Raw genomic sequence first — 23821 nt, 5'->3', positions numbered from 1 at the left:
ATAGATCCCCTACACTTGTGGGTCATCAGGGCGTCCCGACGCGCCCGCCGCGTCGGACCCGACAGCGCTACCCCATGGCAAATTGCACCAAATCCACTCTCAGACATGATGGATCCATTTGCTATCTCCTCTCTTCTTCCTCCTCCGCGTCGTCCATCTCGCAGCTCCACAGCCGTTCCTAGCCTCTGCCCCGCCAGCTCTGGCAGAGCAGTCCTCTCTCCAGTCCTCACCGCGGGGACGTCATCGCCAGCCCGGACGCCACTGCGGTACGTCGGACTACTCTCTGGCTATGCCTTGCACTTGATGTGTTCGACAGATTGTCTGACCGGATTTTTTGTGATTTCATTAGGGAAAACGGTGGATTCTGATGCGTCGGATGAGGACTATGGACCGAGGAGCTTGGTCAATGATCGAAGATAAGTTCTTCGATTCCTTTGATTCGAATGAAGAAATGGATAATCATGCTCATGAGCATGCAAGAGGAAATCGACCGGCAAGTGGAGCATATTCTCAACCAAAGAGTTGATGATTGAGTTGTGCACTTAAAATAAATTATACGTAAACACTATTTATGTCGATACCAACATTTGTTATTTACGTGTGACATTGGCTTGTATGATCGACGTGCATGCATTTGCATGGATTTTTGAGAGTTCAGATTTGAGATATGTGGATGCCGGGAGCGAAATATGAGGGCGTATTCGGATGACTCCTCGGGCGTGCCCGGGCGCACCCGTAGACGTATAGGGGGCAGGATTTGCCAAGTCCGACTATAGATGCTCTAAGTGCATCTCCAACGGCTACCTATAAATTTCCTCCCGGTTCACAGTCCGCGGATACGGATACGGGAGGCAGCCATCCAACCGTAGTCGCATACATTTTGATAATAGTTTGAACCAATCAAATGAAAATCATGAAACACGGACGAATTTCATATAAACATGACGTATTTCATTATATTTATATCAACTAGGCGGTGCTAGTCCGGCTCTGGAGGTATAATTAATACCTAATATAAATGGTCGTTGGCGCCCGTTTCCCGTGTTCGGCCATGAACCTTGGGAACTGAAACTTCGCGCTCTCTAGCCTTGCCTTCGTAACCTCTACCTCCGGAGCCACAGGAAGCGAAGCTGACCGCCTCTATGTCACTGCCAAGCGGCTAATTGGCCGACGATGTTCAGCCCACCAAGCTTGGCTTCAACGGGGAGGGAAGGAGCGATGGCCATCTTGGGACCCGAGCGGCAGTGACCTACCATTCACTACTCTCCCTCGTTGCCAGCGGCGCCCGCGGGCTTGCCGACTTCATGGTCATGGCGGCGGGGCGCGGCCTAGGAGATGTCCTCCTCCTCCTAGTCGATCTCGCCGAACACCGCCTCGCCCACCTTGTTGCCCTCCTTGTAGGCGGCCACCACATCCGCCACTCATTGGCGGTACCGCCAGCAGGTGAGGCAGATCTCGAGGGCATAGTGGTAGGACTCGAGCACCGCAGCTTGCTCCACTATGCCCGCGTCCGACGTGATCTCCCTGCCAGCGTTGAGATGCTCCTCCGCCTGCAAATGCTCCTGGAGGTGGTGGTTGTAGGGCGCGTCGGCCTGCACCTTCCGAAACTACTCCTCCCGCACCATGTCCATGTAATGGGCACGGGCCTCACCGATGGTCATGTGGTGTAGTGCACCGGCGAGGGTGGCACGGAGGAGGAGAAGGGTGGCGCGGAGGAGGAGAAGGATAGCACCGGCTCGGCGGCGGCGTCCTCCATTGGGACGCCGTCGTCCTCTGGCTGCCTGCCGTCTAGCCAGCTAACAGCAATGGCGGCCATCTCCTTCTCCTGGTCCGGCGTCAAACCCGTCCCAAAGAGCTTTGGCGGGGGAGGAATCCATGGTGGGAGTGGTACGGAGAGGGATCGGAGGCGGATGACTACTGGTATGGCCGGGGCAGCGGTTTATATAGCAACGACGGGCGGCAGAGGCACGGACGGGTGGCGCCGGAGGAGAGGCCTTGACAACCGCGTGCAATCAATGTGGGCAGAGACGAACGGACGGACAGTTGTCGTGTCGTTTGAACGCATAGCAGTCGCTCGCACCCGGAAGCGTCGCGGGCAGCGCTCTCTCGGCTAGTGTGTCACTTCAATGCCGGCGCCAGTGAGCGGTCGCGTCCGCTCTGACCGGGCATAAATGCGGACATTGACGCTCTGTACCGGCGTTGACCAATTCGGACGGAAAGCGTGCGAGAGGAGTGACGGATTTTTGGTAGGCCAGGACGGTAAGAAGCGGGCTTGGGAGCGATCCGGACTCCCGCAAAACCCCCACGTTTGTCTCCGATTTACGAAAGAAAGTATGGCCAAACCGTACCGCGGACCGATAAAAAACCATATTGGATGACTCGCAATTTAGACGACGCGAGTCCAAATGAATAGGGGAGCGGTGAGGATCGGCGTTGGAGATGCCCAGGGCCGGCCCTGTGTTTCTGGAGGCCCTAGGCGAACTCGACGACAGGGGCCCCTATGTCCTAAGTCCTAAGACAATATATATGTATGGGTGTGTTATATATATATCTTATTGAAAGTAACTTTCAATCACACATCTTTAGTTTAAGATATGACTATAATAATTCAAATGACTCCATCGAGCACAATAATAACCAAATTCGAACCGACTCCATAAAAAACAATGATACTAAAAAGATCGCAAAATGAAACTAACATGACTTGATTACCTCAAATAAGAATGAAATTAGACTGACAATTTTTTCCTCCTTTTTTTCAGCACCCGACAATTGCTTCTTCTTAGGTAACATGGCAGGCTAATGTCCTAAAATCATGACGAAAAGATCAAAAGTGCATATAATGAATTAGGAATTTATAGATCGGATGATTGGAACCCTAGACATGTTACATAGAATGACAAAAAATTGATAGATTGGATTAAAATACGTACATACTAAATAAAGAATAAATAAACTACTGAGATTGTCAAATTAAGGTTTGAGGATGGACATGAACATGGATGCGTACTTTTGACTTCGAGTCGGATGCGTACTTGACTACTTGTGTAGGTATTGCCGTATTGCCGCGGTGCCGGATGCCGAATGACCGGGCTGCCGCATGCCTGCCGGACTGCTGTGTGGCGGCGACGGCGAGCCGGCGATGCGACAAGGGCCAAGGGACAAGGCGCTGAGCAAGCGAGAAGGCCGACGGGCAAGCGAGGGCGACGAACCTACGAAGGAAACGTCGGAACGAGCGTGAGTCACGGCGCCGCTTCCCCTTCGCGTATCCCATCAGCGATCGCTAGCTAGCTATATCTGGGCCACCTAGCCCATCCTATTTCTTTTCTTTAATTTTTTTGTAATTTTTTACTTGCTTTTTGCTGGCCTATAGTATATGTATATACTCCATCGTGTGCCCCCCTCCTTGCCTGGGCCCTGGGCCGTCGCCCCGTCGTCCATGCCCCAGGGCCGGCCGTGAGATGCCCTGAAGCTCACTGTCGAGGTAAACTGATCAAGCCTCCTTCTTCCACTTTTCGCGTCGCCGTCTCCTAGACTCCTAGTACCAGCATTTTCTAAGGCTCTCGATTAAAGAAAGAAGCAGGGCACGTAGCGGGCATGATTGCCGTCCATTGTTTATCAGCAAAGAACGTCCTAACAACGCTGCCTTTTCTGGGTCACAGGCAGGACAATGATGTTGTGTGCGCTGCCTCAGGAAGAAGAAGAAGAAGCCACGATGATGGTTGGCAAAGCTAGCAAGAGCACGGAACCCACCCGGCGATATGATTTGATGGTGATCGATCCGCCTTTGTGATCATCTTTTGCCATTGTCATGTCGGCCGGTGCGGTTATGCATGCCCATCAGCACGGTTAGGTCATGAACTCTATTAGGGCATATATAATGGTGCTATCTTATGAGTGTCACGTAGGATAAATAATAAGGTGAAGGAAAAAAAACTCGTAAGGAAAGGCTTGTCTTATCTTTTTTTTTGAGCATTAGTATAAACACAAGCGTTCATATACACGCGCACACACTCACACCCTTAAGAGAAGACAAAAGATGATCTCTTAGCACGATATGTCTCATCATATTTTTGGGGATAGCTAGTTATTAAAAATAAGGCTAAGAGATAACCCATTATAGATATATTTACTTGTCATCTCTAAATTACATGCAAGACTTAATATAAGCCTATCTTATCAAACCATTTTACATGCCCTTACATTTATTCTTCTTCTTTTTGAGAGAGAAACTATGAACCCCATTATGTTTTTTTAGAAACAAATGAACTCCATTACGTGCGTGCCTGCGGACTCCATGGGCTCAATCGAAGAAGTTTCCTGTGCAGCGGCCCAAACGGAAGACCGTTTCCGTGGGCTTCCTGCAGCTCCACATAAGGAAGGAAGTTCCGCCCACATCGCTGAGATAGCTCATAGTCGGGAACTCCTTTTGGACGCATTCTGCGTCCAATAGCGATGTGACGCACACATGAAAGCCCCGACTGGGCCAGCCCAATACAGCGAGCGTGGCTGTTTCCTTGTTCAGAACTCTAGACCTCCATGTTGCGTAGGAGACGAGCTAACCAGATAACCTATCAACTGTTGGTGCTAAAATGTGAAGCGTCCAAGTATAAGAACTAATACCAACGAAGAATCTGGACAACTTTTATAATTTTTTTCAAACCTTCCTTCGAAATTGTTAATTATTTTTACAAACGAGCACTGTTTCAAAAATACGATACAAAATTTAACAACTCACATTTATTTTCAAATTTCAAAAAACAGAAAATAAAGTAGTGGACATTTTGAACAGATTTGTTTTTGAAAGTCCTAAATTCTGAACATATTTAAAATTGCAAACACGTTTTGACGAAATCCCAACATTTTGTTCCAAAATTTGAGTAATTTTTTGAACATACGTTTTTTTTTCAAAAAATGCGAAGAAATTCTATGAAAACGATTTTTTTTAAAATTTCCCAAACATTTTACGAAAACATGAACATTTTTGGAATTTGAGAATACTTTTTTAAAGCACGAATGATTTTTGAATCTTGAGAACAAATTTGGAAGCGCGAACTATTTTTTAAAGCACGAATATTTTTTGAATCTTGAGAACAAATTTTAAAATAGAGAACAATTTTGAAAAATCCCGAACAAATTTGGCAGCACGAATAATTTTGTAACACATGAACATTTTTTGAATCTTGAGACCAAAATTTTAAAACAGAGAACAATTTTGAAAAATCCCGAACAAATTTGGAAGGGCGAATATTTTTTGAATATGTGAACCAAAAGTTGAAATCTGGTAAGTTTTCTAAATTTCGAAAGTTTTGAATTTTTTTGTGCAGAGAGAACAATTTTCGAATTTTGAGAACATTTTTCAAAAACTGACCTTTTTTTTGAAACACGAACAAAACTTAAAAATTTCGATATTTTTTGAAAAAAAGAGAGAGAAAAAACGAAAATCCTAAACATTTTGTAAAACTGCGAATATGTTCTGAAAAAGACAAGAAAAAAAGAAACTTGAAAAACCAATAAAAAAAAGGTTCATGGAACCTACTAGAAGGTTCACAAAACCGGAGTGGGAAGTTCGTAAGTGGGCCGGCCCAAAAAGCATCGCTCCGCGCTCGCCCGTGTGCGAAGCGGGGGCAGTTTGCTGCAGTGAGCGGCGAGTAGGATATTCCCTCATAGTCAGCCCCTTATGCGCTGGCTAACAAACTAGCGCTCACCCGCCTACCAATGCGGCGAGCCTCACTCGTTTGGTTGACTGATTGACCTCTGACCATTGACTTTTCTAGAAAAAAGTTCGCTGATCTATAAAAGTCTGCACTTTTTGAAAAAAATCATGACACTGAAAAACAATTAGTGGATTTAAGTTCATGATTTTAATAGAAGATTCATAAATTTTAGAAACACAAGAATTAAAAAATTTCATGGATTTGAAAAATTGTTTGCAAAATTGAAAAAAATACGTAGTTGAAAAGAAGTTCCTGAATTAGAAAATTGTTCATGAGTTTCAAAAAGGTTCATGTATTTGAAAAGTTGTTCGTGAATTTGAAAAAATTCATCAAGTTGAAATTGTTTGAGATTTAAAAAAAGTCCATGACTTAATAAATTGTTTGTGATTTTCAAAACAGTTCAATAGTTTAAATTGTTCGCATGCGAGAGAAACAGACCCCGTTGCCGCCGGCCACCAGGGGGCTCACGTGAAAGTGCATCTCTTACATATCTCTATTGGGTTTATATAGTAATTAATGACAAATCAATTGAGAGGGTTATTTCGGAAAATTAGTCTTGAATGAAACATGAGTGATGATTCTTACCTTCGCATTTTTAGAAGGTATACTTCGAGAGCTTAGCATGTATTTTTTGGTTTTTTTTTGGTGAATCCAAGATTCACGTTGAGTCTAAGGACAACCGTACTGCCAAAAGGGACACACGCAAAAAAAATTGAACTCCAAGATGCGATCATCAACCAAAATTCTCAAGCATTCCATCTTGCTACTCCAAGGTTATCCACCCGGTACTTATGAGCCAATGCGAATTGAGTTAGCCATGTTGAGCAAACCTTTTTTTTCCTTTAGCGTCGGAACAGTAGCAAAATCCTTTTCTGGTACTACCATTTTTTCATTTGAGACTATCCCTGCTCACTTCGTCGCGTTCGAGTATAACATTCTTATTCGACACTTTCGAGCCATTTTGGTTTGCTTCTACACTAGAGTCTTAGTATAGGTTCAGTACTCAGCAGGTAATCTTTTCGGAACATACGAGTTGGGACTTACCGCGAACAACTCTTTCTGCCCCCCTCCCCCCGATACGTCTTCAACGTATCTATAATTTTTTATTGTTCCATGCTATTATATTATCCATCTTAGATGTTTTATATGCATTTATATGCTATTTTATATAAGTTTTAGGACTAACCTATTAACCTAGAGCCCAGTGCCAATTTCTGTTCTTTTTGTTATTGAGTTTTACAGAAAAGGAATATCAAAGGGAGTACAAACGAGCTGAAAATTTACGGTAATTTTTTATGGACCAGAAGAAGCCCCCAAAGCAAAAGAGTTGGGCCAGAAGAGTCCTGAGTCAACCACGAGGGTGGAGGGCGCGTCCCCCTACCTCGTGGCTGACTCACCCCCCCCCCTGACGTGAAACCGACGCCAAAAATTCCTATAAATACAGAAACCCCCGAAAAAAAATCTAGATCGGGAATTCCGCCGCCGCAAGCCTCTGTAGCCACCAAAAACCAACCGCGGCCCTGTTCCGGCACCCTGCCGGAGGGGGGATCCATCATCGGTGGCCATCGTCATTATGCCGGCGCTCTCCAAGACAAGGAATGAGTGGTTCATCCTCGGGGCTGAGGCTATGTATCAGTAGCTATGTGTTTGATCTCTCTCTCTCTCTCTCTCTCTCTCTCTCTCTCTCTCTCTCTCGTGTTCTTGATATGACACGATCTTGATGTATCGCGAGCTTTGCTATTATAGCTGGATCATATGATGTTTTCCCCCTCTACCTTCTTGTAATGGATTAAGTTTTCCCTTTGTAGTTATCTTATCGGATTAAGTCTTTAAGGATTTGAGAACACTTGATGTATGTCTTGCATGTGCTTATCTGTGGTGATAGTGGGATATTCACGTAATCCACTTGATGTATGTTTTGGTGATCCACTTGTGGGTTCAGTGACCTTGTGAACTTATGCATAGGGGTCGGCACACGTTTTCGTCTTGACTCTCCGGTAGAAATTTTGGGGCACTCTTTGAAGTTCTTTGTGTTGGTTTGAATAGATGAATCTGAGATTATGTGATGCATATCGTATAATCAAACCCGCAGATACTTGAGGTGACATTGGAGTATCTAGGTGACATTAGGGTTTTGGTTGATGTGTGTCTTAAGGTGTTATTTTACTACAAACTATAGGGTTGTTTGTGACACTTACAGGAATAGCTCAATGGATTGACCGGAAAGAATAACTTTGAGGTGGTTTCGTACCCTACAATAATCTCTTCGCTTGTTCTCCACTATTAGTGACTTTGGAATGACTCTTTGTTGCATGTTGAGGGATTGTTATATGATCTAATTATGTTATCATTGTTGAGAGAACTTGCACTAGTGAAAGTATGAACCCTAGGCCTTGTTTCGAAGCATTGTAATACTGTTTTTGCCCATTTTTGTTACTTGCTACCTTGCTGTTTTTTATTTTCAGATTATAAAAACCTATATCTACCATCCATATTGCACTTCTATCATCATATCTTCGCCGAACTAGTGCACCTATACAATATACCATTGTATTGGTTGTGTTGGGGACACAAGAGACTCTTTATTATTTTGTTGCAGGGTTGTTTGAGAGAGACCATCTTCATCCTACACCTCCCACTGATGGATAAACCTTAGGTCATTCACTTGCGGAAAATTTGCTACTGTCCTACAAATCTCTGCACTTGGAGGCCCAACAACGTCTACAAGAAGAAGGTTGCGTAGTAGACATCACCCCCCTCCCCCCGCGCGGTACTTCCGAGACGCCAGTTTTCCCTGCTACCTCCGAGCATGTTCTATCTTATCAGAATGGATCTATTTTTTGTCCCATACCTCCATTTCCTTTTCTTGGTAGTTCTGAGAACTAATTCTTGAGAGGATTAATGGGCAGTTTGGTACCACCGAGGGTACTACGAGCTTTTCAGAAACGCGTGTTTCCTTCATGGTCGTTCAAATTTTGATCGCGTCCCTGTATTTTAGAGAAAGTTTATGTGGAGCTTCCAGGCTAGTTACTTTTTCTAATTAGTAGTCAGTTCCTGATGAGCTCTTAATAGACACCCATACCCATTTGTGAAAACAACCCTTAAGAGAGAGAAATCGCATTTCAACTGTCCTCACCAAGTCAAGAGAGCTCCTAGGCAAGAAGAGAAAACAAAATACGCTTTGGGTGATTCCAAGATTTCTTCCTTGGTTGTACGCAACCCTGCCTCCTTCCTTTCTTGTTCCCTACTCCTAGGTGACATCCCATTTGCTTCAAATCATATCCTTTGTCAAAGAGAGGTAGAGGGAGATCATATGGTGTCTTCAAGAGTGCTCTCATTGAAGATTTTTTGAGTTCATCCAAGTGATTTTGCTTTGTTTGTTACTCTTGGAGCGTGTGCCTCCTAGGCAGTGAGGATCCAGTTGAGAAAATCTAGTGACCAAATTGTGAAGGAATCAAGGCTCGGATGTCACCTTCTTCGTGAAGATCTATCCTAAACGAAGTTTCACATTTGTGGTCCATAAGCCATGATGAAATAGGTGGGCATGGACTTGCTGAGGTTTTTGTGGGAGACGTGGCCGAAAACTTTGTGGTTCCACCCGCAAAAAAAGAAGAACTTTGTGGTTCGAACCTCCATCATCGAGGAGTAGGATTATTTGCAAGTTACTGTTCCGCAAGTGCTATCTTGTTCTTTTGCTTGTGAATTATTTGCTAAGTACAAACAAGTTCAAGGTAAACTTGCCAATCCCTGCAATTTGAGCTAGAAGTTTTTAGAACAATTATATAAGTTAAATAGGTCTTAGATATCTAATAATTTTATTGGACCAGGCCCTAGAATTTTAGCGGGCCAAGGGCTATTAAAATCTAAGAGAAACTGCCTCCCCTGAATTAGGCATGTTACGCATGTCACTGTCAGCTTCGCACTGCAAAACAGTTTCAAGGGAAGTGTTAACGTTAACAAGAGTTCTATCAGAATTCCAGGAGTTCCTGTGACTTGTGGATGTCGAGGCACCAACAACCACCATGATCAGATTGCTTGCTCCGAGTCTAGAATTCCCAAGAAACGTTGCGAAAACATATGGCCGTCAGTGCTCCAACCATTCTGTTTTCGACCAGTTCACAGCCTCATTAACTCCTCTCTGTTTCCCCACAGTAGCTTCACAGAGACGGATTAGCAGCAAACTTCTTTTTGGTCTATTGACCAGCTCATTTTGATCTTTGTACAACAAAAGTTTGTGAAAATGTGTTCCAATATGTTCGGGCTGTCTATATAACTGTGGCTATTTCACACCATCTTCTGTGTGCATGTGACATATGCAGACTTGATACAGCATGGAGCACACAAGAAATGGTGATCTGAAAGTCAGCTATGAGCAGCGGGAGCTGTTCGGGCGGCGCCGGAACAGCACCTCGCCGTCGCTCGCCTACGTCGACCTCACTGGGGAGGCCGTGGACAGCCGCCCGGCAGCGGCAAGGGTGTCATTGCCGCCGAAGAGCACCCCGAGCCGGCAGGGCACTTGCGCTGACGGCGAGCTCGACGTGTTCTCGGCTGAGCGTTACTTCAAGGGCGCAATGGATGGCCACCACCAGGAGGGCCCCGCCACGCCCACGCGCGTGGAGGCTGTGGCCGCGGGGGCGAGGCCAGCTGTGCCGGTGAGCGAGCCGGCGTGGAAGCGCACGTCGTCGGCGAGCGCCGGCTCGGTGGGCAGCGCCAACAGCCAGACCGTTCTCCTACGGGATGCGCGCCGCCGCCCGCGATACCGCTGCATGAAGTGCTGCCTCCAGGTAGGCGTGCTCCTGCGTCTGTGCTCCGGGAAGCGGGCCGTGCGCGTAGACGGCGCGACCGCCGGATCGAGCAAGCTGGCGGCATCGGCGACGGCGAGCAATATCGAGTGGTACAAAGACCTGCGGAGGGAGAAGGCTGGCCTCGGGCTAACCGGAGACGGCCACCGTGGCGTGGTTGCTGGCCTCCCGCCAAATTTGAATCTCGGGGCATCAGGAGTGGCAGCCGTAGGGAGGGAAGAGAAGCAGGGCGAGTACACGAGCGCGAGCTGTAGGAGAGGAAGCTTCACTCTTCCAGCTCCGGTGAAAGTCAGCTGCGGCAGAGGCGGCGGCGACGACGACGGCGGGAGCGAGTCGAGCTCGGACCTGTTCGAGATCAAGAGCCTAATGATCGACGACTGCCCGCACGAGCCCAGCGAGGAAAGCGTCCAGTGGAGCGTGGTGACCGCGAGCGCGGGTGGCGGCCGCACCGGCGCCCCGGTGGCCGTGACGCAGAACAGGGACAGTCCGGTTGGGATATTGACAGGGTGGCTGAGCCGCGGGCCGGTGGATGTGTCGGCGGTGGCCGAGGTTTGCAGGTTCCCCGACCCGTCGGCGTCGGCGTCGGCACCGGCGCATTGATGGGTAGCACAAGGCGTAGAATGCAGTTATACAAGTACAGTTCGTTGCTTGTTTGAGATTGACCCTACATTTTTTTTGTAAAGTTTGTCCTGTTCATAGTATACATAAATTTTATTTTTTTTCCTTCTTATTTTAAAATGTATCATAATGTTTGGTTGTGTACCAACAAATAAGAGTGTACTCGTTTCATCGATATCTAGCACATCAAGGGTGGTCATTCATCAAGTACCTCTAGCCTATAAAAACCTTACTAGATCATCGATGGCGCGCGTTGCCGCGCCCGTCTCTTTTTCAATATAATGGTAGGAAATTTGATAAATATACGATGGCATGGAATATTGATGTTAAATATGGAATAAGTTTCTTCGAATTTAAGGACAATGAACTTAATATTTTGGATTAGCAAAAGGGAGCATGAAGTGTAATCTGTGTACTGTAGTTGTAAGACCGATCTCTAAAATCTGATTCTGAAAACATCATATTGTACAGTAAAATGACAGCTCTAAAACATTATAAATCAGCCTTAAAATATCTCCCTTGGCATTGAAATCAAAAACACACACATTAACTTGTTTGATCTTGGTTTTCCGTATTTGAAATTTATGGCTGCTCATTGTTCTTGCCCATCGTAAGCCACACTTGTTCTTGATTTTACCGCATTGACATCTCATTGGCAGTTTATCAAATCATTTTGTAAACTTTGGTCCTCGCTCATTAACTGATTTGACCTATTTCAGAATTGATGATAAATATGTGTTTTAAAAGGATGGTAAATTGATGAAAGTAATGTTATTTTATTTATTTAATACCAGACAATTATACTGAGCACCAAACCGTTGCAAACCATTATATTGAGCAACTAAAACCCCTTTGTTTTAAAAGTTTATTAATAAAACTATCAACCAAAAAGCATCTAATTATGAAATGCATATTAACAACAAGTGCTTATTATAAGAACTATAAGAGAAGTATACACAAAGAAAGAAAGAAAAAAGCTCGATGCTTTCGAAATTTGAGAAAATAGGTTGGTTTTTCCAATTGTGTAAGTTCAAGAGAGAGAGAGAGAGAGAGAGAGAGAGAGAGAGAGAGAGAGAGAGAGAGAGAGAGAGAGAGAAGTAATCAAAGGGATCATCACATTACTTCACAGTAGCTAGGAAGGTCATTCTTAGCCATCTTGAGAAATCTTAAATTAACCTTCGCTATTTTAGGATAGAACCTTCAGTGCATAATCTCAATTAGATCAGTATGGGTCTGTTTTATTATCATGTACTTTGCATAATCTGTCCAACTAAAATATTATATTTATGTGACCTTATAAAATTAGCAGGGATATTAGTGATAATGTTATTTCACAAAAATTAGGAGACATAATTAGGTTAATACAAGAAGTGAAAAAAAGGCGAGCCACCAAATGGTATTTTACTTTATAACTTGAACGCCACAAAGGAAACTTCTGACACAAGTTCCTAAACCACCTAAAAAATGCTTGCCGTTGTACAACTCTCATAGAAATACTCCATATCTGCATTCATGTTTAACTTCAGAAGATTGGTGTAAAAGGAATATTATAAAATCATAATGCATGATGCATCATCGCAGCACAAGGAGGATGCTTGCAGCCCAACAACATTTATGTTATTTGCTTGGTCATATATGTTATAAGTGAACTGTGCACAACTTCATAGTTGACTATAACCCACATGACCAAGCGAAAATGCAGGGTAATAATACACTTACCTCGAGCATTCAACATCAATGGGTATCATCACCTAGCTCTTTGTCCTAATTAGTAGTGAAGTTGAACACCGCAATGAACAGGTGTATCATTGGTGCCACCCACTCTTAAGTTCTGAATCCGTAAATATCTAGAAATTATAAGCTCAAGGATTTTCTGGCTAACAATACACTGATCTGATGGCACCTATTTTATTATCAAAATTAGCAGTTCCCCCTAACGGAGCACCTTTTGCAAGGTATAATCAGATCCTCCATCTCTTAATTCAAATGCATGTCTCATATATTGCGGAATGCAACTGTCCAAATATTAAGAAGCGAATAACTCTGGTGGCTCTTGAGCCAACACACTTTGTACCTGAAACATAAACTGTATGGTAAGTTGATATGAACATCCGTTACAGCAATGGACTATTTTTTTTTGAAACGGAGTACAGCAATGGACTATGAAGCTTAATGGCATATACTGTAGTGAGTACATGATGTACTCCTCGGCTATTCACACATAGAAAATAAAGACCGTTGAGCACAATGGTTCCTCTTGTGCATTGCATCAAACACGTGAACCACACTGTTAAGGAAATCAAAGTCTCTAGATAGCTCAAAGAAACACGGGACACAAAAACTTAATTGGGAAGAGAGTTTGCTTGAGCAAGGCCAGCCGCCGCGCGCCATGGCTGCCGTTGCCCCGCATGTCCGCGATCAGCTCATGGAGCACCAATGGAAGCTTCACCATCTAAATATGTATGTTACGGACCTTTTTCTTGCAGGGAAATATTACAGGAATTATTTTTGCACAACAAATAACTAAGCATATTGTGTATCATTTGAACATTGTTTAAATAAGTAGAGAGGGGATCGGACCGCACAAGTTGATTTCAGTAGGCTCCCCACTGCTGGCCACAACTGTCGATACAAGATGTCAAGATCGAGCATGACACACGACCTTCCCTTCCTCCCTGGCTTCACCTTCAAGCTGCTAGGAGAAGCTCATCGCATCGCCTCCCATAACAACGAATGGTGAGATGGTGCAGGAGGCCGCCATCGTGCTGCTGGAGTGCATGCTAGGGCTTCGACTCCCTGGACGTCAGGAAACATAGAAATTAGTCATGAAAAAAGCAAGATGGAGAATTAGGCAACCAGATTGAGGTTGGCCTGCATCACGAAGCGGTACTTCCCTGCCCGGACGACTGAGGACTGCCCTACCACCACTAGCGAGATGACTAAGACCCTGGCGCGGGAACCTATCACGAGGACCCCGGTTGATCCGTCATCGCCGCACATGGTCCGCTACAGCCGCTACAACCTCCTTTCGTCCGCCGTCCGCGATCTTACCTGCGAGGCGTGGCCAACTCCGGCCAGCCGCGAGCAACGACCTCCATTATCGCTCGCATACCGTGCCAACCGGTTGAATGGACCGGCCACCAAATGCTGGATTCTGTAGATCGACTCGCGACACGCACCCCGCATCCTGCATTGGATACCCTCGATCCATGGCTCCTGAATCCTCTCAATCGAGTGGTACTGGGTACCCTCGAGCGCGATGCGCATGGCCTGGATCCACTGGCGCCTCGCCTGGATCCGGCCGTTGGCCGCCCGAGCCGCTCGCATCGAAGCCGCGACGGCCGCATCGGGCGCCGCCATCCCCTCTGTAGATGGAGCGATACTCGCTGAGATTTGTTCGTTGCGTTTGGCCTGAGCAGGGAAAACGGGCCCGATGCAGCCCAATTAACCAGAGGGGTCAGAAAAAGCTACGGGAGCAGCTGCCCTGGCTGACATCTAGCCCACTTCGCGACTGAGGTACAACTAAACGAAGATCCAACAGTGAAAATGTCCCGGTAACGAAATCCAACGGCCAGAAACGCCTAATTACTGAGAGGGCAGGGATTAAGTTCAGTTTTACTGTTCTTAATGGGAGCACATGTACTATCATTCACCCTAACTTTGAATAAACTCAAGGGATGATGTACGAGTAAAAAACCCAAAAGAATCATCTACTCCAAGATACCTTACAAGGTTTAGATTTGGATCCCTTCTGTAACACTAACATGGACGAGCTCTTTACCCCGATCCCTTCTTTATAATATAGTACGCACACTCGTGCGTATTCGAGAAAAAAAAAGTTTAGATTGGGATGCTAGATATGAGCAATCCTGAAAGGCTCAGATCGACAAGAGAAGAGGAGCTTCGAGGGAACCTTGTCTTCCAGAGTCGAGTTGTAAGTCAGACGCTTCTCTTGTTAATGGAAACTCGTAGTAGCTTTGTCTTGTGCTCGAGCCATTCTTCGACCTCTTCTCTTATTGTATCTTTGGACATAGATGTGGGGCGCACCGTGAGACAACCAAACATATTTAAAAAACGTGGCATATTAATTCTGTCAGTATATATGAACTGAGTGTGTGTGGCAGATCTCAGTTGCGCTTACCGCAGATGATGACTCTCTCTTCCTCCTCGGGAAACGCAACATCGGCGAGACAAATTCCCCACACCTCTCGCCCTCCCACCTACCCCCGCATCAATTCGAGCCCCCCCTGTCTGTGGTCCGCACCCACTAGTTCTCATGGCAGGAGCGTGTCGCCGTGGGGTGTGGATACGTCGGCTGGCACCAACAACAAGGGTGGCGAGCCAATGGCGTTACCACCTCCCGGAGTGGCTCCGCCGCCCCCAATCGATGCGAACTCGCCGGAGGCTCACAAGGAGATGCGATGGGTGATGCTGGAGAGATGCCCTGACCGGGACAAGTGGGCAGACATCCACATCAACATAATCCGCTACGCGACCTTCGAAGAGCGCGCACGCTTCATCGGCGACGACAGCTGCATGGTTGTGGAGCTCATCTTCTGGGCGATCCAGGAGGCCGAGCCGTCAGATCCGGTACAGGCGACGCAATGGGCAAACTACAGGATGGCGAATCCATTGTGGCTCAACATCAGGATGTCGCTGGATGGGATAGCCAGTATCCCTCCGAAATTCCTTTCGTCGGGGGATCGCCTGCCCCGCCGTCGCCTATGATGAGACCGACGCCCCCATGGATCCAGCATCAACGACGACCCATCGCCCCCTCCCTGGCCAGGCGAGAGAGGTATGCATTTGATACGTCTCCGTCGTACATATAATTTTTTATTGTTTCATGCCAATATTCTACAATTTTCATATACTTTTGGCAATATTTTATATTATTTTTGGGACTAACTATTGATCCAGTGCCCAGTGTCAATTCCTATTTGTTGCATGTTTTTTGTTTCACAGAATATCCATATCAAACGAAGTCCAAATGCGATAAAAATCTATGGAGAATTATTTTGGAATATATGTGCTTTTTGAGAAGCGGAATCAACGCGAGACGACGCCCGAGGGGCCTACAAGCTCAAGGGGCGCGCTTGGCAAGCTACTGGCCACCCCATAGGTCGGTTGGAGGTGTCCTTCGGCTACAAAGAAGCTTATATCCGGGTAAAAAACGTGTTAAAATTTCAGCTCAATCCGAGTTACGAATCTCCGGATATTTAAAAAATGGTGAAAGGCCAGAATCGGGGCCGCGAAACAAAAGAGAAACAGAGAGAGATCCAATCTCGGAGGGGCTCCCGCCGCTCCACCTCCATGGAGGCCATGGACTAGAGAGGAAACCCTCCTCCCATCTAGGGGGAGGTCAAGGAAGAAGAAGAAGGAGGGGAGGGGGCTCTCTCCCCTCTCTCCCGGTGACGCTGGAGTGCCGCTGGGGCAAGGATCGTGACAGCGATCTACACCAACAACCTCGCTACGGTAAACACCAAGTCTCTCTCCATGTATGCAGCGGTGTAACACCTCTTCTCCCCGCTGTAATCTCTACTTAAACATGGTGCTCAATACTATATATTATTATCCCATGATATGTGGTTATCCTATGATGTTTGAGTAGACCCGTTTTGTCCTATGGGTTGATTGATGATCGTGATTGGTTTGAGTTGTATGTTTTATTTTGGTGTTGTCCTTTGGTGCCCTTCGTGTCGCGCAAGCGTGAGGTATCCCCATTGTAGGGTGTTGTGATATGTTCATGATTCTCTTATAGTGGGTGGCGAGAGTGACAGAAGTTTATACCCGAGTAAGGGAGTTGTTGCATATGGAAATAAATAGGACTTGATACTTAACGCTATGGTTGGGTTTTACCTTAGTGATTTTTAGTAGTTGCAGATGCTTGTTAGAGTTCCAATCATAAGTGCATATGATCCAAGTAGAAAAAATATGTTAGCTCATGACTCTCCCTCATACAAAAATGCAATAATGATGACCTGTCTAGTTATTGATTGCCTAGGGACAAATAACTTTCTTGTGACGCAAAGCTCTATACTAAACAACTAACTTTATTATCTTGCAAATTACTCGTAGTTTTATTTCCGCTAAGTATTTTTTATTTTTATTCTTGCAAACCTATCCTATCACACCTACAAAATATTTTTATACTTGTTCTAGGTAAAGCAAATGTTAAGTGCACGTAGAGTTGTGTTGGTGGTCGATAGAACTTGAAAGAAATATAAATTCAACCTTTATATCCTTGTTGGGTTTGACACTCTTACTTATTGAGAAAGGCTACAATTGATCCCCTATACTTGTGGCTTATCAACATTTCGTCCATCTTAGTACTTCGATGCTCGCCTTTTGGCATTTCGTGTACGCAGAGGACGAGATCTGAATGCGATTGTTAGTCTTGATTATCCATCATTGCGGAGCGGAGGATAATCTTCGAGGGTCACCCTCACAATCCTGCTTCCGAGATGCGTGCAGATACCATTTATGCGGTTGTTTGTGTCCGGACTAATTCGAATTCAGGCGAGGTTTCTCTGCCGGATTCATGCTCGACGACTAGGTTGGGGATGATGATGGGTGAACAAGGTACGTTTTCCCCCTCCCCTCCAGTCATGGCGGGTCCCAATTTCAGAGTGCGCAATGCCAAAAGGAAAACAGATAAACAGATAAACAGTTTACGCGGTCGCGTAGTGGGGATGCCCTAGACAGCATGGAGGAGCACTTTGGCCAACTATGGCTCATTCTCTCCTCCCCGCCGCCGCCACCATCCTGCCCTATCCCCTCACCACCACCGCCACCATTCTGCCCTATCCCCTCGCCATGAAATGTTCTTCCTTCCAGGTTCCTTTGTTGGATCCGGAAGGATTTGGTCTAATCAAGCTCGTTCACTTCTGCTGATTGCCAGCCATCGCCCGTCGTGTGTTTGATCCGCTGCCAAAAACTCTGAAAATCTCCCATGAAGGGTTAGGGCTGGGATCTCTCTCTTTTGCTGAGGTAGTGAAGCAAGGTCTGGAGATGTCTGGTCGTTGTGCGGGTGGAAGCAACACCGGAGTGGCTGGCCAGTCTAAGGAAGCCATGCAGATATACAACTCCTATTGGGGAGGGGCGTAAGCAGCCATCTGCTTCACATGCCAAGGATGAAGCTCCTGCCCCAAAACCGACCAAATCCACAGCATCCGCTGTAACTTCTTCTTAGGTACAATCTTCCCAGGCCGTGGAGGTAGAGATTGAGCAAGTGCTAGAACCTAGATACAAGGATATGATCTGCTTTAATTGCGGAGGGCGAGGTCGCTATGTGGGGAATTGTGTGGAACCAAAATCATGCTTCATATGCCAACGGAATCATAATGTGAACAACTGCGATGTGTTTTCTAAAGTTCAACCCACCATTGCTTTTTTGGTAGTGGTGCGAGAGGTTTTGGTTTCTACCATGTGGATGTTCATGTGGCTCATGAGTTTGATAACCCACAAGTATAGGGGATCAATTGTAGCCTCTTTCGATAAGTAAGATTGTCGAACCCAATGAGGAGCTAAAGGTGGAACAAATATTCCCTCAAGTTCTATCGACCACCAATACAACTCTACGCACGCTTGACATTCGCTTTACCTAAAACAAGTATGAAACTAGAAGTACTTTGTAGTTGTAACGGGATAGGTTTGCAAGAATATAAAGAGCACATAAATATAAACTAGGGGCTGTTTAGATAAAGAAGCAATAAAGTTAGTATAGCGAGTGTGGAAAAGTGGTGGTAGGAGTTGCGAAATTGTCCCTAAGCAATTGACTGCTTTACTAGACCGATAGGAAGTTTTATGTGGGAGAGGCCACTGCTAGCATGTCATCCCTGACTTGGAATTCTATGCACTTATGATTGGTGCTATTAGCAAGCATCCACAACTACTAACGTTCATTAAGGTAAAACCCAACCATAGGAGTAAGATATATTGGTCCCCCTTCAATCCAGTATGCATCAATTTCTATGCTAGGTTGAAACTTTTGTCACTCTTGCCCTCCAGTACATAGTCCTGTCAACATACAACTAACCCTATTGTGTGATCCACGTGTGCACTCATATGATGGGCACCAAAAGCCAGCAACATAACCACAAGCAAATTAAACTAATCATAGCAATTCACCAATTACCAATAGGACAACGAAAATCTACTCAGACATCATAGGATGACAACACATCATTGGATAATAATATGAAGCATAAAGCACCATGTCCAAGTAGAGGGTACATCGGGTTGCGGGAGACTGGACCGCTGTAGATAGATGGGGGAAGGTGATGAAGATGTTGGTAAAGATGACGGAGGTGTCGGTGTATATTGCGGTGACGATGATGGCCCCGACGGCGTTTGATACGTCTCCGTCATATCTATAATTTTTTATTGTTCCATGCCAATATTCTACAACTCTTACATACTTTTGGCAACTTTTTATACTATTTTTGGGACTAACATATTGATCCAGTGCCCAGTGCAAGTTCATGTTTGTTGCATGTTTTTTGTTTCGCAGAAAATCCATATCAAACAGAGTCCAAACGGGATAAAAACGGACGGAGATTTTTTTTGGAATATATCTGCATTTTGAGAAGTGCAATCAATGCGAGACGATGCTCGATGGGCCCACGAGGCAGGGGGCGCGCCCCTGACCCTCGTGGACACCCCATAAGGTGGTTTTTGCCCTTCTTTCGCTGCAAGAAAGCTAATATCCAGAGAAAAATCGTGTTCAAAGTTTCAATCCAATCGGAGTTACGAATCTCCAGGAATATAAGAAACGGTGAAAGGGCAGAATCTGGAATGCAGAAAAAGAGAGAGACAGAGAGACAGATCCAATCTCGGAGGCGCTCTCGCCCCTCCCATGCCATGGAGACCAAGGACCAGAGGGAGAACCCTTCTCCCACCTAGGGAGAAGGTCAAGGAAGAAGGAGAAGGAGGGGTCTCTCTCCCCTCGTTTCCGGTGGGGCCGGAACGCCACTGGGGCCATCATCGTCACCGCAATCTACACCAACACCTCCATCATCTTCACCAACATCTTCAGCACCTTCCGCCATGTATCTACAGCAGTCCACTCTCCCGCAAACCGCTGTACCTTCTACATGAACATGGTGCTTTATGCTTCAAATTATTATCCAATGATGTGTTGCCATCCTATGATGTCTGAGTAGATTTTCGTTGTCCTATCGGTAATTGGTGAATTACTATGATTGGTTTAATTTGCTTGTGGTTATGTTGATGTCCTTTGGTGCCCATCATATGAGCGCACGCATGGATCACACCATAGGGTTAGTTGTATGTTGATAGGACTATGTATTGGAGGGCAAGAGTGACAGAAGCTTCAACCTAGCATAGAAATTGATGCATACGGGATTGAAGGGGGACCAATATATCTTAATGCTATGGTTGGGTTTTACCTTAATGAACGTTAGTAGTTGCGGACACTTGCTAATAGTTCCAATCATAAGTGCATAGAATTCCAAGTTAGGGATGACATGCTAGCAGTGGCCTCTCCTACATAAAACTTGCTATCGTTCTAGTAAAATAGTCAATTGCTTAGGGACAATTTCGCAACTCCTACCACCACTTTTCCACACCCGCTATACTAACTTTATTGCTTCTTTATATAAACAGCCCCTAGTTTATATTTACGTGCTCTTTGTATTCTTGCAAACCTATCCCGTTACAACTACAAAGTACTTCTAGTTTCATACTTGTTTTAGGTAAAGCGAACGTCAAACATGCGTAGAGTTGTATTGGTGGTTGATAGGACTTGAGGGAATATTTGTTCTACCTTTAGCTCCTCGTTGGGTTCGACACTCTTACTTATCGAAAGAGGCTATAATTGATCCCCTATACTTGTGGGTTATCAAGACCTTTTTCTGGCGCCGTTGCCGGGGACTTATAGTGTGGGGTGAATATTCTCGTGTGTGCTTGTTTGCTTTATCACTAAGTAATTTTTATTTGCTGTTCTAAGTTGTTTTCTATCTTTAGTTATGGGTAGGAAGCGCAAAATACCAAACAAATTAGTTGTACCTACTACACCAATGGTTGAAGAATCACTCAAAATCTATCACACTCCTGAAGCTTTTTACTTGGATCATCTTTGATCCCTATGTGCTCGTGCTGAAACCCCAACTAGCTTAGTTGAGGGCTACTACGTCTTGAGCTTGCGTTGGTTTTCCTTGAAGAGGAAAGGATGATGCAGCATGGTAGCGTAAGTATTTCCCTCAGTTTTTGAGAACCAAAAGTATCAATCCACTAGGAGGCTCCTCACAAGTCCCACGAATCTACACAATCAAACAAAGAACTCGCAACCAACGCAATAAAGGGGTTGTCAATCCCTTCACAGCCACTTGCGAAAGTGAGATCTGATAGAGATAATATGATAAGATAAATATATTTTTGGTATTTTATGATATATATTGGAAAAGTAAAGATGCAAATAAAAGTAGATTGAAAGCTTATATGATAAAAGATAGACCCGGGGGCCATAGGTTTCACTAGAGGCTTCTCTCAAGATAGCATAAGTATTACGGTGGGTGAACAAATTACTATAAAGCAATTGATAGAAAAGGAAATAATTATGAGATTATCTAGGCATGATCATGTATATAGGCATCACGTCCATGACAAGTAGACCGACTCCTGCCCGCATCTACTACTATTACTCCACACATCGACCGCTATCCAGCATGCATCTAGAGTATTAAGTTCATAAGAACAGAGTAACGCTTTAAGAAAGATGACATGATGTCGAGGGATAAACTCATGCAATATGATATAAACCCCATCTTTTTATCCTCGATGGAAACAATACAATACGTGCCTTGTTGCCCCTGTTGTCACTGGGAAAGGACACCGCAAGATTGAACCCAAAGCTAAGCACTTCTCACATGGCAAGAAAGATCAATCTAGTAGGCCAAACCAAACCGATAATTCGAAGAGACTTGCAAAGATAACTTAATCATACATAAAATAATTCAGACTAGATTCAGATATTTCTCATAGATAAACTTGATCATAAACCCACAATTCATCGGATCTCGACAAATGCACCGCAAAAAGAGTTACATCGAATAGATCTCCAAGAAGAGGAAGGAGAACATGGTATTGAGATACAAAAAGAGAGAAGAAGCCATCTAACTAATAACTATGGACCCGAAGGTATGTGGTAAACTACTCACAACTCATCGGAGAGGCTATGGTGTTGATGTAGAAGCCTTCCGTGGTCGATTCCCCCTCCGGCAGAGCGCTGGCGAAGGCTCCAAGATGGGATATCGTGGATACAGTAAGTTACGGTGGTGGAAATAGTTTTTCTTCGCCTCTGTTGATGTTTTCGGGGTACATGGGTATATATGGGTGGAAGAAGTACGTTGGTGGACGCCCGAGGGGCCCACAAGACAGGGGGCGCGCCCTCCACCCTCGTGGCCGCCTCGGGAGCTTCTTGACTTGCACTCCAAGTCCTCCGGATCACGTTCGTTCCAAAAATCACGCTCCCGAAGGTTTCATTCCGTTTGGACTCCGTTTGATATTCCTTTTCTTCCATATACTGAAATAGGCAAAAAAAACAGCAATACGGGCTGCGCCTCCGGTTAGTTGGTTAGTCCCAAAAATGATATAAAAGTGTAAAGTAAAGCCCATAAACATCCAAAACAGGTAATATAATAGCATGGAACAATCAAAAACTATAGATACGTTGGAGACGTATCAAGGGCAAATCTTTAGATGAGCATGCTTGTTATGTGCGACACCGCTTATCTCAAAAAGGGAAACTTTTACTGGATCAAATTCATCATTTGCAATGCTATGGTTGGAATTTATGTGAAATATATGATTTTACTTGTTGTTCTGAAGACCCTAAGAAACACCTTCCCTACCAATGTGAGTTTAGTGATAATGGAATCGTATCTTCGTATGCTAAGGGTGTTTATAATTACTACGATGTTCAACAAATTGAAGAATTTGTTGCTTTTAATGGTGCTTATGAAATTGCTTCTTTGATTGGAAAGTATGATGCTACTCTTTACAAATCTGAAAATTTTGCCATACTTAAATATTGTTATGATAATTATGCTTCTGATGCCTATGTTAAACCATATATTGAGGACTCCTCCGCTGTCCAAGAAGAGACTAATATTTTGCACGAGTCTATGGAAGAAGAAATTGATGAAACTGCGAGCTCATTAGATGAAAAAGATGATGAGGAGAGCGAAGAACAAAAGGAGGAAGAGCGGATTAGCTACCCGTGCCCACCTTCTAATGAGAGTAACTCCTCAACTCATACATTGTTTAATTTCCCTTCATGCTTACCAAAGGATGATTGCTATAATGATTGTTATGATCCCGTTGATTCTTTTGAAATATCCATTTTTGATGATGCTTGCTATGCTTGTGGCCAAGATGCCAATATGAATTATGCTTATGGAGATGAACTTGCTATAGTTCCTTATGTTAAACATGAAATTGTTCTATTGCACCCACGCATGATAGTCCTATTATCTTTTTGAATTCTCCAAACTACACTATATCGGAGAAGTTTGCACCTATTAAAGATTGTATCGATGGGTTGTGTTTTACTACTACACATGATGATTTTGATAGATATAATATGCATGTGCTTGCTGCTCCTACTTGCAATTATTATGAGAGAGGAACTACTCTCCACCAATTTATGTTTCCAACACGACA

General features: G+C 44.8%; 1 protein-coding gene across 1 annotated transcript; it reads right to left on the bottom strand.

The window, feature by feature from the left end:
• Positions 1-12451: 12451 nt before the first annotated feature.
• On the bottom strand, positions 12452-14538 carry LOC123089344 (uncharacterized). Its single transcript, XM_044511049.1, has 2 exons — positions 14189-14538; positions 12452-13933 (listed from the first exon to the last, which is right to left on the bottom strand). Exons 1-2 carry the CDS (start codon positions 14495-14497, stop codon positions 13844-13846), a joined length of 399 nt encoding a protein of 132 aa, XP_044366984.1. The 5' UTR covers positions 14498-14538; the 3' UTR covers positions 12452-13843.
• Positions 14539-23821: the final 9283 nt, after the last annotated feature.

Source organism: Triticum aestivum, chromosome 4B (genome assembly GCF_018294505.1).
Source record: "Triticum aestivum cultivar Chinese Spring chromosome 4B, IWGSC CS RefSeq v2.1, whole genome shotgun sequence".
NCBI classification, from domain to species: domain Eukaryota; kingdom Viridiplantae; phylum Streptophyta; class Magnoliopsida; order Poales; family Poaceae; genus Triticum; species Triticum aestivum.
The sequence above is the reverse complement of the archived record's forward strand: the minus strand, read 5'-3'. Positions and strand labels throughout refer to the sequence as shown.